The sequence below is a fragment of the Rhinolophus sinicus genome, chromosome 17 (genome assembly GCF_057876585.1).
Source record: "Rhinolophus sinicus isolate RSI-liver-muscle chromosome 17, RSI-T2T, whole genome shotgun sequence".
In the NCBI taxonomy this organism is placed as follows: Eukaryota; Metazoa; Chordata; class Mammalia; order Chiroptera; family Rhinolophidae; genus Rhinolophus; species Rhinolophus sinicus.
The window spans coordinates 15891417-15905242 of NC_142517.1; the positions used below are offsets into that span (position 1 = coordinate 15891417).

General features: G+C 39.2%; 1 protein-coding gene across 6 annotated transcripts in view; it reads left to right on the forward strand.

Annotated features, from left to right (window-relative positions):
- APP (amyloid beta precursor protein) overlaps window positions 1–13826 on the forward strand; it is a 244331-nt gene that overhangs the window by 215902 nt on the left and 14603 nt on the right. For 3 of the 6 annotated variants that reach the window (XM_019729863.3, XM_019729865.3, XM_019729868.3), the window contains 2 exons: window positions 1344–1565; window positions 8933–8986. In XM_019729863.3, the coding sequence (XP_019585422.1) occupies window positions 1344–1565; window positions 8933–8986 (276 nt within the window). The remainder of the gene's footprint in view (window positions 1–1343; window positions 1566–8932; window positions 8987–13826) is intronic. The other 3 variants (XM_019729864.3, XM_019729867.3, XM_019729869.3) reach the window with 1 other exon arrangement.

Sequence of the window (13826 nt, forward strand, 5' to 3'; positions counted from 1 at the left end):
CCACAGCGGATAAATTTATAACTCAAACTAGACTTCAGAAGAACTGATGTGCTTGGGATTTCATCATTTAAAATAATATCTTGCAATAAAACTGACTCCATAGAGGGATATTAATCTCGTGCTTTAATGCCATTCTGTCAAATTGTTTTAATAGATATATTTGAACAGAATTTTAATTTTTTTTCAGGTAAATTTTTTGTCTATTTAAAAGAAAATGTGAAGGATGATAATAAAATGTTACAGATCAAATTTAAATCATGATTTTATTTTCTTCGTTTTTCTATATCAATAATACTAACCGATGATTGGTTTGAAATATATAATACAGTAAAATCTTGACAGGTATATGGTTGGAAAATGAGATATTCTGATTAGCCTAATATTGTTAATAGCACATATGCTATTTATGAGTATCTAATTTTTAAAAATATATCACACAGAAAAACCTGGTGAATCTTTGGCAGCGTAACAGGAAATTCACTTATCTGTGGGGCCCTGTGTTTGAAGCAATGATCACACTTGATATGGGGTTATAGTCCATGCTCTTTCCTGTAAAAATGCATCTCAATAATGAAATGTTTGATTTGGGAATTTTCACTAGTCTGCAAGAACTTTAAGTAAGTCAGTTATGTTCCATAAAGTTGATTTTGCTTAGTTGGTTTTAAAAGGGGGTAACTGGTAGCGTTTTTTGAAAAGAGAAGCAGCAGAGGAGAAAGGCTGGATATTTGCTTTGAGATCACATGAGAAATGTTGGGAGGCAGGGATGTTTACCCCACCGAAAAAGAGACTGGAAGAGCAAGGAGACTGTTTCATTGTCACCTCAGAACAGAGGTCCTGCAACACGGAGCCTCTGGGGAAGGCAGGCTTGTTCAAGGCAAAGCAATGAGAATAGTCCAAGAACGGAGCAGGCTGCATATCGGTTAGGTGTCTCTTGTCCTGACACATGTTCAAAGAAAGACTAGGGATTCACTGGGTATGTCCTTTGGCTTGAAAGAAATCGTACCTTGCATACTGCCGCCGTTGCACTGCAAACACCAAAGCACAGTGTTGATTCCCCTGTGATCATAGTTTACTAGGCGATTCTGTGTCAGAGGAGGAAATGGCAATTTAACTCTCCAGGTCCTTCGCCACTGGAAGGAGAGGTACTGCGGTTCAGGGCATCAGCATGTGTCTAAACCATTCTCTCTGGGCTCAGATCCCACCTTGGGCACTTGCTTGCTATGACTTTGCGCAAGTGGCTTTGCTACCATGTGCCTTCGTATTCACGCCTGTAAGAATGAGAGGATGATGGGACCCACCTCATGGCTCTCAGTGAGATCGTGCCTGCTTTTGTCTTCTTTTAGATGAGCTGCTGCAGAAAGAGCAAAACTACTCGGACGATGTCTTGGCCAACATGATCAGTGAGCCCAGAATCAGTTATGGAAACGATGCCCTCATGCCGTCTTTGACTGAAACCAAAACCACGGTGGAGCTTCTTCCTGTGAATGGAGAGTTCAGCCTGGACGATCTCCAGCCCTGGCATCCTTTTGCGGTCGACTCCGTGCCCGCCAATACAGAAAATGAAGGTAAGAGGCCCCAGAGGGAACAAGAACATTCTGGTATATATACAGCTCTCCAATGTTCTTAAGGGGGAACTTTTAATACACATTTTAAAAAATACTTTCTCATTGTGAGGTATTTTGGTGCTGCTGGAATTAAAACACAATACTCAGTTTGTGTTTATGAGACTGGCCTAGAATGCCCACCTTCGAAAACAACAGACAAGTGATGAAATTATAGAAATCACAGTTCCCAGAGTGAAAGGAGACATTTTGATGGGGACGCTGCATAAATGGAGATTTGAAAGGCATTAAAATAGTCTTCCCTGGTTATTTATTCTAGTGCATTAAATTTCAGATTGCATTAAATGTTAAAAGCAAAGATAGAGAGCCACTTACAAATGAAGAGTAATTTTGCCTAAGAGTTCCACAATTTTGTACTTAAAAAGTTATAGATGAGGTAGCTGTCAACATTAAGATGCATATTGGTCTAAATGTTTTTTTCCTATGATAGTTAAGATTTTCTCTTGTCAACAGATTTGCAAAATGGATGATGTACTTTCTTTCACAGGGATTTCTTAGCAGAAACTTTCAAATAATATCTATTGAGGAGAGAGCATCTTTTAGGGTTTTTTCATTCCATGTCAGTTTTACATGTTCAGAAGTACAAAATTACGAATACAGGACCACCTTGATTTTGAGATACTAATAGCAGGTTTTTCAAGAATACAACAGGATTTTCTTTGTTATAGTAGCAACTTTTGATGGTGGCAATATTTGTAAAATGGATATTCGTAATACAGGTAACTCAAAATCTGTCAGCTACTCCTCAGACTAAATCTGACTCCAACATTAGACTTTAAGTCTGGAGAAGCTTTTTTTCTTAAAAGAACCATTGCAGAAAATCTTCATATACACTGTTTTTCTACGGGGAGTAATCACCCCAAATTTGTTTTATTAATTTGAAAACTGGTTCCGTCTGGTAATAATACCAGATACGAACAGCAGTGTCATTTATGACATAAAAATAATTAAGACTTTACCATTGATAAAAATAATTCTTACATAGAGGAGGAAAAAATTAAGGACTTTAGTTACCAGAGACCAGTGTGACTTGCTTATTAAATTATAACAGAGTGCTGGTTGTGTCATTTTTTTTTTATAGATAGATACATTTTTGCCATTTAAAATCCTCATCACTCAGTCTCTAATGAGAATTATTTGTGAAAAATGTCCAATCTCGTTTGTAAATTGAATATACACAAGATTTCCTCGTTTCCTTTAGAACAGTCGGTTGTTTAATTGAGGGAGAAATAACATGTCTGAAGCCAAACAAACTTTCTTTGGTAGAAAATGACATCCCTTAATGTCCTTTATACCAAATAATGTTAAATGTGTGTTTATCATTTATGTCCAAGTCTTAGTTTTTTATGAAAAAATTTATATAGATTATACTCTTACATTTATAAAGAATTCCTTATCAATTTCTCATAATTTAAAACCTTTTATGTCTTTCAAATATGTAGTTTCTATAAATGAAATGTTCCCATTGAATATTTTCCACTATTTATTGATTTTGGAAAAGTAAGATAAAACACACTTCAGTGCCTAACTAAATCATTTTTATGAACACACACACACAAATAAGAGACTAGAAATTCTCATTTGTTTATGGTAAAGTTTGTGGAAAGAGACTTAGAAAGCCAAAGGAATCTAGTAAAATGAATTTATAGAAATGACTGTGTATGTTTAGTTTAATGTTAATTTTTCAAATTTAGTGAAATGCAGTGAGCCTAGCCACATAGCATATGTAATATCGAATAGGTAAATATTATATATCATCCTAGAAGGTGCTGCATATTCTGAATTTCAAATTTTCCCTTTATCACTCTATCAGATATTGAGAGCTTAACTTATTTATATGTGAATATCAACCTGCATATTTCCTTGGTGTCTTTAATGAGATTGGTTTAATTTGGTGTTTATCGTATTAGTAGGATAAATAATACCAACAGTTAAACAAATCTGCCTTGGTATTCCCTAAGCATTTTATCTTGAGTTGTATGAATTCATATGCATATATGTGATCTCCATTAAAAATTATAAGCATTGTCTTAAGCATGCTGCATATATTAAAAAGTTTAAGTAGTAGCCAAATTGATCCATTTTGTGTAGGGGGAAAAAATGGAAGGATACTGATTGTTCCTTTTAAGTAGAAATAATGGAGAGGAACCATGTCAGCAAAGCAGCGTACTAAAATCAAAATCCTGATGCCATCATCAACACATCCACTATTTTCCTGGTCTTCTGTCCCTTAACAATCACCCCAAATCAAATAAGAAATAAAAAAGTCTTGGTCCAAATTGGGAAGCAAGCTGTGATCTCCCCCTCTCCCACCTCTTGCCAAATAATCCAAAGAAAGAAGATTGGATTAACTATGCTGGATTTCCCCAAAGTGATCACTTTTTGGAAGGCAAGAACAATACAGTTTGGAGATGCCCTAGTGCAGCAGTGGACTAAACACCTCTGATCAGAAGTGGGCTCCAAGAATGGCCCGTGGACATTGGTTCCTGATGGCACATATTATAGCAATTGTCCTGGGAGACAGTGTCCCTGCGCACAAGTGTGAAAACGCGATCTCTCTCTCTCTCTCTCTCTCTCTCTCTCTCTCTCTCTCTCTCTCTCTCTCTCTCTCTCTCTCTCACACACACACACACACACACACACACACACACACACACACCCTTGTGTGTTGCCAAGATGCCCAGTTTGGCAAAGTCCTTAAATTGAGCGCTTCTGGATTCTTGACCCAGATGCGAAACAGCCTCATCCAAAGAGCTGATATTATTGTTAAATAAAGGTCTGTTACTGATAGATAGCAAAATCTTACATAAAAGAATTGGAGGAGAAAAAAATCTAAGACCTCAAAGCTTGAGTTCAGGTTCTCACAGTTATCAGACTAAACACCCTCTTTATAACAGTTTGAAAAGCCTCCTTAATGATGAATCTTAAAATGGACTGACAGCGTTTAGGGGGGTGAATCAATACAAGGAATGTAATTTACAGTAAGTGTTTCAAAATATAAGTGTTCAGTCTGGGCTACTGGAAACCCTGGTCCTATATGGATGTGACAAATGCAGGTGCAGACGGGTAGGATGGTTGATTCAGTGATTTGGGGTCTATGAGCAGCAATGACGTGATTTTCTAAGCCAGTGAATAACTCTTAGGAGAGCTCTAAATAAAACGATCTTCCTTCCATTGACAGTGGTAAGCTCTGGGAATATCCAGCTTATAAGATAAGAACTGTGCAACAATGCTGTACATTTGTATATAAAACTGAGTTAGGTTCTGGCCTCACCTAATCATGTAGGGTGCAGGACAGTTTTTATTTGTGTGGGATTACCCTGTGCCCAACATCTGACATCCCCTACCCCCATCCACTAGGAGCCAATAGTCACACACCCACTCCCGACTCCTGCCCACAGTCACAGTGACATCCAGAATCACCTCCACATTCCCCTCCACCATCTGAATGATGTGGATCAGAGTTTAAATTCCAGCTCTGCTGGGTAGGCAACTTACAGAGCCTCTCTGGCTGTTTCCTAACCTGTAAAGAAGTGGTGATAATTCCTAACTCAGAAATAGGGTGCAAGCGTGAAATAGAGGTCAGATGAAGCTCTTAGCAAAGGGCCTCCAACATGGTACGTGTTCAGTGGTACCATGTTCGGCTTTTCTTTATTTTTTCCAAACAGATCCAGGATTTTATTAGAGAGGGTTTGCTTGCTTGTCTCGAGAAGAATTACTCTCATTCTCTGACCCAAACAGTATAGTCTTCAAATTAATGACTATCACAAGCCGTATGGTGGATGATACAGTCCTAAAATCTTAGCCTTCCTCCCCTGCCCATCTCCCTTTTCTCCCTCCCTCTCCCGAGAGCCCAGTTTCTTGTTACTGTTACAGATATGTCCTCACATACAGAGCTATTGAAAATACCTCCAATTCTCAGAGGATTTCCTTGCATTGTTCCTGCAGTCCTTATCATCACAGCTTCAAACACTTACCAAACATGGGTTGTTTTTCTTAAGAACAATCAGTCAAGTCCAGAGAGAGGGTCAGACACCCAGGCATTCTTTTGATTTACCTTGAAAAAATAAGCATATCACAAACACAGTTTCCAATATTTTAGGCTGTTCGACCAGCTGCGATTTCCCTGAAGAAATTTTTATTCTGTGGGTTTTTTTTTCCAATCCGCAAAACCTAATGGTCTAAACTTAAGTGAGTCTGCTATTTATAACACGGTTTTTCTCATGGATCACGAAATCATCTGGCTGAACACATTTGTGTTAATAGCACTTCTGTGTGTTCTGATTTTTCATGACTGCCTGAGCAAGCCAGCCTCGAAGATCGATATGGAATGCCATGGCCAGCAGTCAGCTTTTTGTACATAATACATACATAAAATACTCTTGAAGAGGCACGACAGGTCTTGTAGGATTGTATGTCTATAATTGCAACGCGAAGTTGCCCTCTGGTATGTTTTTACTTAGTCATAAAAAAGCAATGAGCAGATCATTGTCAGTGGTGAAACAGATTAAAGAAAGTCTTTCATTAAACCTGCAAACCCGGTCCCTTTCAGGCCTTTCTCATCTATGTGTAAAACTGATCTCCTGCTGATTCCTCCATCATCGGAAGCCCGGTAGGGAGGTTGTGCTAGGCAGCATTTAGCTTAAAATTGGTCTATTACAGGGAACACCAGAACTAACAAACTCAAAAGCCCCAGAATTTCATTCATTCTGTTTATCTCCTCTTGTGGGGAAGGTTTTGATTCAAAGCTGCTGAAGGCAAGGAAATAACAGATTTAACTCTTTAAGATGATCCGTTTCTTATTTTTAATTTACTAAACAGCTAATGTAAAATGTTTTGAACACTGTATTGAAGTTACCTTCTGGTTTAACGAGTAATTGTCCATTTGAAAAATTAGAAAGTATTTGTGGTAGATTGGGAAATAATGCACAACCTTGTCTTGTCTATGGGTGTTCTTTTTTTGAAATGATGTTGTAATTGTCTTTTTAAAAATGTATTGATGTCAGCTTACTGAACACAAGGGTTCCTTTTTAAAAAAAATATTAATTCATACTGAATCAGCCTCAAATTGTTAAAGCAGGCTAGGTTTAAGTCACTAAAGATATTATTGTTCTATCTTCCTAAAAACAAGAAAAGGTTTTATTTTATTACTGTTTTCAAATAATACATGAACACTGGGGGTGGGGGAAGGCAGAGAAATTTATAGGAACACTCTCCTCATCCAGAAATAACTAATGACAGCTTTTTGTGGTGATATCTTTCAAACTTTTTCCTATGCACATTTGATGCTTTTCAGTGTTCCTTTAAGTAATTGTGGAATAGTGCTTAATCATTTACAAGGTTTTTTCACATACGTGTGCACTGGAAAAACGGTTTGTTGACTTGTGACAAAACATGATAATCAGAAAAGAATGTGGCTTGCCAGGATGACAGAGAAAATAATCAGTGGAATTACAGTTGACCCTGGTACTGGATCAGCTCTTCAGCCTGTATTTATACCACAGATTCACCTGCTTCGCTGAGTTCCATACGGTTTCTGATGGTTTAACCATTGATGAATGTGGTCACCACTTTGTTACCTTTTTGCTCTGTAAGTGTGCTTTCGTATGCTTTTATTTTCAGCTGAAGTACTGTGTGGGGCCCTTGTGAGGAAACTCAAAAAGTGCGATAATTTTTCAATTAACTCCATTTTACAAGAAGTAATACAGTCCCTTATTGTATGTGGTTGCAGATGAGAAAAAAGATGAAACACAGAGAAACTATAGTGTTCAAATGTGTTTATGAGTTGCAGAAGGAAGTATGTCATAATCTAATACACAAATAAAGTACTGGAGGTTAGTCGTCCTCGTAGCAATACTTGTTATAGAATATTTTATAAACAGGATATTTAATAAATGCAGTCTTAAGAGTATTTGAGAGTTTCTGAAACAAGTCTATAATATTTATTTTCGTTCCTAACTACAATTAGAAGATACAGATGTTATTATTCCTATTTTACGTATGAAGAAACGGCCTCAGGAGTGCTCATTTGTCCACAGTCACTTAACATTGTAAATGGGTTTATATGCTTCTGCCCGTCTGCCAGAGAAAGGAGCAAACCACATTTCTCTTTTGATTCATCCAATTGCCTTCGTATCCTCAGAAATATTCTTTTCTCGTATTTTGAAGATTTGGCATGCTGTCACTTTTCCCCTCACTGTTCTGTCACTGTGTGGTGTTCAGAATCGATCTGGGGTTATAATCCCATCTTTGCCTGCCTCGGCTGTGCACGTCAGCAAGCTGGGTGCTCTTCCTGAAATTGCTGATCCAAAAGCCATCTCATCGAGCACACCTCGTAAGCTTCCCATGGACACATTTGCTTCCTTTTCCTCACCTTCCTATGTCTCAGACCTTACTGAAGAGACTTTTCCCCCTTTCTCGGCTTTATTTGCCTCGTGTCCATTTATTAAGCCTAAAAGTTTTGTTTCTCTCCCTTGCCTGTTTCTTTGAAGACCAGTGTTTAAATTCAAGTTCATATTTTCTGAGAAGCGGAAGCATTTTGGAAATTGCAGCTCATGGTAAACAATAGTGCATTCTATTGTTCTGCTTGCACTGTTTTCTGGGGGCCGGACCCAGAATACTCACAAAGGGAAAAGTGTGGAAGTCAACAAATGTGACAAGAAATACTCGCATTTCACCTGTATGTCACCTATTAAATAGAAACCAAACAGGGACAGGGGAGCGGGGGAGAGAGACTCACTGACTCACTTGCTGGTTTACCTCTTTTACCCTCAAACTTGAGACGGACTTGATTTTATTTGGGAGATTGTGTGGCGAAACTTGCCTCTCCCGATAAATTCATATTTGCGTTTCCCCTGAGGATTTAACGGAGGCCTTTTGTAGTTAATTAACTGTAAAATAAGACAAGGTTGGACAGTGGTAAAAGCAGATGTCTTTAAGATTGTTCTTCTGGACTGGGTATAATATATTTTATTTCTAATCAAAAGCCAAGAAACTATCTCTAAACTCGCTGAGAGAAAAATCCCTCGCCCGCTGCAGCCTCTCTGCTTTGATGTTGCTGTGAATCCTGGTGAATGCTTTTACGGGAAAACTAAGGAGTAGGATTGGCACATCAATAGCGATAAGCCTTTTGAAGTGGTACCCCGCCCACTCCTTGATGCTCAGGATTAACTCACTGCGATTCTTCTCTCGCTGCTCCTTTTTTATAACTTGTGTATTGCTCATGCTTTTCCCTGCTCTGTTCAGGAGCCACAACTTACCATCTTGATTTGTCTTGTTTGCTTTCCGTGTCTCTTGCTTCCTGTGCCCAGTTGAGCCTGTTGATGCCCGCCCCGCTGCCGACCGAGGACTGACCACTCGACCAGGTATAACCCGGTTACCTTTGACCTCTTAGCATCTTGCGCTTGAGCTTGAGCAGATGCCATCCCCTTTCCTCATTATTAGCCTCGCTGAAGTTCAACTATTGAGAAATAGAATTTGAAATGACCGTGCAAACCACCCTTTTTAGAATTCCCTTGGCTTTTCCTTACACTTCTTTTCTTGGTTTTTGGTTTGTTTTCGTGTGTTTTTTTTTTTCTTTCTGAGTTTTCCTTTTCAAACAATAAAAGACAGCCCTTCCAACTTTTTTTTTTCCTTCATCTTATTTTTAGTGGAAAGGGTTATATAGAGGCTGTCTGTCCTCAGAAATGGAAACCCACACAGATGCAGACTGTCTAGTGGCAACTTGGTTACTATGATGGACAGCTTCTTGTCTAACTGAACTGGGCTCAGACCTCCATCAGTTCCTTAAGGACATGTGACTTTCTAAAAAGATCAGACTTGGAGTATCTCCATAGCCCGGCCACAGTCACATTTTTTCTTTTGTGGGTTGTGTAGACTCATTCTCAATGAGTGGCTAAAATGACCCAACAGATGTACGTGCATCATTTTGTGTACACGTCCTTTATTTTTCATACTGCTTAAAATTCCCATGAACACCAAAACGGATACTTCTTTTTTTTTTTATAGTTTCCCAAGCATTAAGCAGAAATGTTTTTTTCACTCTTTGTTCTATAGTTGTCTATGTCTCATATTTAGCTTTGAGAATAATGTCATACCAGAAGCACATACATGTGAGATTTTGACTCCATGCACCTCATCCAGCTGACAATCGATAGCCCATGTTTTCACTGACTCAAAAAGAGGAGAAAAGTTACTGAATTGACAAATCTGTGTATTCTGGGGAGATTTTACTCTTAACAAGGCACACCTTTCCGTATTTATTTTCTTTATCTGCATAATGTCCCCCTGCAATAATCAAGGAATAGGAAATTAACCTCACTTGAAGATGTTGACACACGGAGGCCCCCTGGTTCAGATACAATTATTGTGGGGCTAGGAGCAGACCCTGCCTCTCACTGCCAGTGCAGGCTCGGGCCACTTCTGTCCCCAACCACAGTCATTGATGAGAACTCAGAGTCTGACTTGTGGTGTCTTCATGCCTCTGTGCTGTGATTCACAGTCCAGCGGGGACAGTGGAGTGACACATCTTGACAGCTGATTTCGTTGACTTTATGAATCTCTGCCTGCAGGGCTTTTCAGAGGGACTTAAATTATAGTAAGTCAGACACAGCTTTGACTCTCTGAATGTCTTCCTTATTGCCAGTGTCACACAAGTGAATTTCAAGGAGCCAACAGTTGACACTCGCATCCTGTTCGGCCCACAGGTGGGTCCTAAGGCTGAGGGTCAGTTGCATTCTAACTGCAACCAAGACTAGCCCAGGGTGGTCATTTGCCTTAGGCCATTTTTTTTTGTGGTGTTCCCTACATTATTTTTAAAAGAAGAGATGCATTTCAATTGCAAGCATACAATGTGAATTCAAAGTATGCAGTTGTCCAATTTTATTAAGGTCCTACATAGGAAACTCTGGGCCGATATGTTCTGATTGAAATATCCAAGAAGTGGGGACACCACCACTGTCTAATTTTTTTTTTCCTTTTTTTAAAAAAAATCTAATATGAAAAGGAATTTTCCATATATTGCCAAACAATAGCATACTGTTCCAAGGGAAGAGCTAGAGAATAGTTAGAGGTAATGTACAGAAGGAAGGAAGGAAGGACTATCTCAAGTCTTTGTTGTAACAATAGCAATATTTCATTTTGATACTTCACGAAGATCGATGCACTAAATGCTGTGGAGAGTAGAAAGAAATTAAATAAGTTCTCTGCTCTCAGGAGCTTGAAATGTGATAAAGGAATACACAATTTGCATATTTAGAAGGATGAGATGCAATTGGAAAGGCAGGGAGTATAAACCAGGATGTCTGTGAGGGGAGCTGACAGATACTAACAAAGGGGTGTGTTAACCGGGCACTTGCCTGAGATGAGCTTCGAGAAGGGCTTTGAACGGTTTAAAGCACATGCATGGGCAAAGAAGCAGGGAATAATCCTGTACAGATGAGGGAATGGCTTAGGCCAAGATTATTCCTTGTGAGGCTTGGGTTCCCCCAGTAGAAGAAGGCCATAGCTGGGAAAGTGCTCAGACACGAAGTGAGGAAGATTCTAGTTAAGGTATGTTTATGAAACACTCTATTTGCTGGGAGATTTACGACTATATTTTTGAGCTTATAGTGACTCTGTCAAGCATTTACACCAACTTCCCCATTTTGTAGCATTAGTTTGGGTTTCTTTTTAAGACTGCATGTTGGAGTATAATGTGCCAAATGATATCTTTAGATTTCCCAAACTTTGAAACCCTTCCCAGGATTGTCATATCATGTCATTCAGGTGATGGCATTGTTTTTGAATAATCACTGTTGTCCTTCTGAAACAAGTAAAGAAAGAGTTTTTGTATAATCACGACTAAGGAAAAGGGCTTCTCCTTGACTTTCGTATCTGAAATACCAGGGCACTGGTACTTCTCGAGGATAGAGTCAGGTAGGGAGCACAGCAATATCAGGGGTGATTTCTGAGCACACTGGCTACTACCGCTAGTCCCCTTAGCTTATTTCCAGAGCAAAATAGGCTCTGAAGGACAAGTTACATCATTTGACCAGAATAAAGAAGAAAAATACATTAGCACCTCTTCACAGGGTTCACCCTTTCCACTATAATTTATTACCACCCTTTCCAGTCCTAATAAAGAAACCAGGTCCTTGACCCCAAGCCATGGGAGAGGTTTCATGAAGGACATGCCTCCCTCCTCCCTCAAATAAACAACAGGCTCTCTCCTCACGCACCGTGATTTAAGAACTGAGTCACACCAGGGCTTAAAATGGAATTAGCACAACTCACAAAATGCATCTACTGAGCCTATAAGCAAAAATCCCTGAGATTTATTTAAATCTATCACATTTCATTACATACAATATCAGCTTATTATCCCTATGTTCAAACTTATTAATTTCTCTCCCCTTTTAGTGAGATTGGTTTAATGTATAGAAAGTCTTTTCACTAAAGGACTATACATGCTGTACAAAAAGGAAATAGCAAGAACTCTTTCTGCTGAGAGTCTCATAAACCATTAAGCTATAATTATCTGTTGTTCTGACTTGATACATGGATTTGAATTTTTTTGGTGATCAAAACTATTGGTATTTTTTCAGAAATAGTGTGGGCTTCTACATTTTTTAGTGGAGAGCTCATTCTTTACTTATTTTTTGATGTGATTATGTGGTCTCACAAAGCTAAGAGAAAAGACTATTCAAAAGAGTTTTCCGAAAATCTCAGAAATGTAATTTTAACTATTGCATTGCTAGAACCTGATGACAGAAAAGGGGTGAAGTATAAAGAAATCACTGTGGTTCTACAAGCATATCAGATTTAAAAGGACTTGTAGAAAGATAAAAATAAACAACCAGTAAGAAATAAAAGTGTGTTAGTGTCACGGCCCAATAAAAATTAGTGTCAGAAATATTAGAGGCCCAATGAGGTAATACTTAGGAGAAAATGCTAATAATTTAAAACAAGAAAATAAATAAAAATAGAGAGCCAGGCAACGCTCAAGATAGGGTGAGAAACCAGTGCAGGGCGTGGTGGGGGTTTGGGGAGGTCAGTGAAAGGACCAGTTAAGAGAAAAGGGAAACTGTCTTTTGCATTTATATTCAAGAGAATGACCTTCTAATAAAAGGAAATTAAAACTCAAGATAGATCAAGAAAGGAAATCACTAGCCTCCTGTATTATCGATTGCCATGTCACAAATACCCCATAACATAGCTACTTCACACAACAAGCACTTAGTTTCTTACAATTCCTGTAATGCTCAGGATTTCAAGCATGGTTCAGCTGGGTGCTTCCAGCTCAAGGTCTGTCAGCAGGTTGCAGTCAAGGCATATCCCCCAAAGCTCTGTCATCTTAGCACTTGAAGCTTGCCTGGGGCTGCTGGGGCTGTTTCCAAGATGGCTCACCTACACGGCTGTTGGCAGGTGACTGCCGGACCCCACCACGTGAACCTTTTTATAGGGCTGCTTGAGTGTCCTCACAGCATGGCCGCTGGCTTTCCTCAGACCAAGGGACAGAATGAAAAGGAAGCTACCGTGCCTCTTCTGACCAAGTCTCAGAAGTCATCCACCATTACTTTCGCCATATTCCATTCATTAGAAGCAAGCCACTACATCCTGTCCACACTCATGAAAAGGGAATTAAGTCCCACCTCTTGAAGAGAGGAGGGTCAACAAATTTTTGGATATGTTTTAAAACTGTCACCCCTCTCTACCCAAGTTCAAGTCCTTATGACCCAGATAAATGGCAAGCTAAGAGAACTTGAGGGTGAAATCAGAACTACTGTCCATGATCTTTGTGGAATGCTGCAGAGCAGAAGAGCTGGGAAGATAGGGATAAGAAAATGTAGTTCTGACAGGCAGGAGGGAGAGAAAATAGCATCACAATCTACAAGCCAGGTGTAGATTGATACTGATGTTGGGTCTGTTTTTGGGTAGGGTATTAAATTGAAGCTCTGTGAGCAACTGGACAAGGAATCAGTGATATGTCATGACCAGCATGGCTACCCAAGGTCTTGTCCAGTTATCCTCCTTTTCTTTTTGTGTGGGCTGTGCAGTTAGACCAACATATGATATGCTGTGGACATTGTGCTTTTCTGTCTCAGCCAGGTGTGTGACAGGTTTCACAGCGCCTTGTAGACAAGACGGTAAGAGTGACTAAAAGAGCAAGAGATTGGGTCCCATGGGAGCTGAAGGAACTGGGAATGTGGAGCCTAAGAGGAGAAT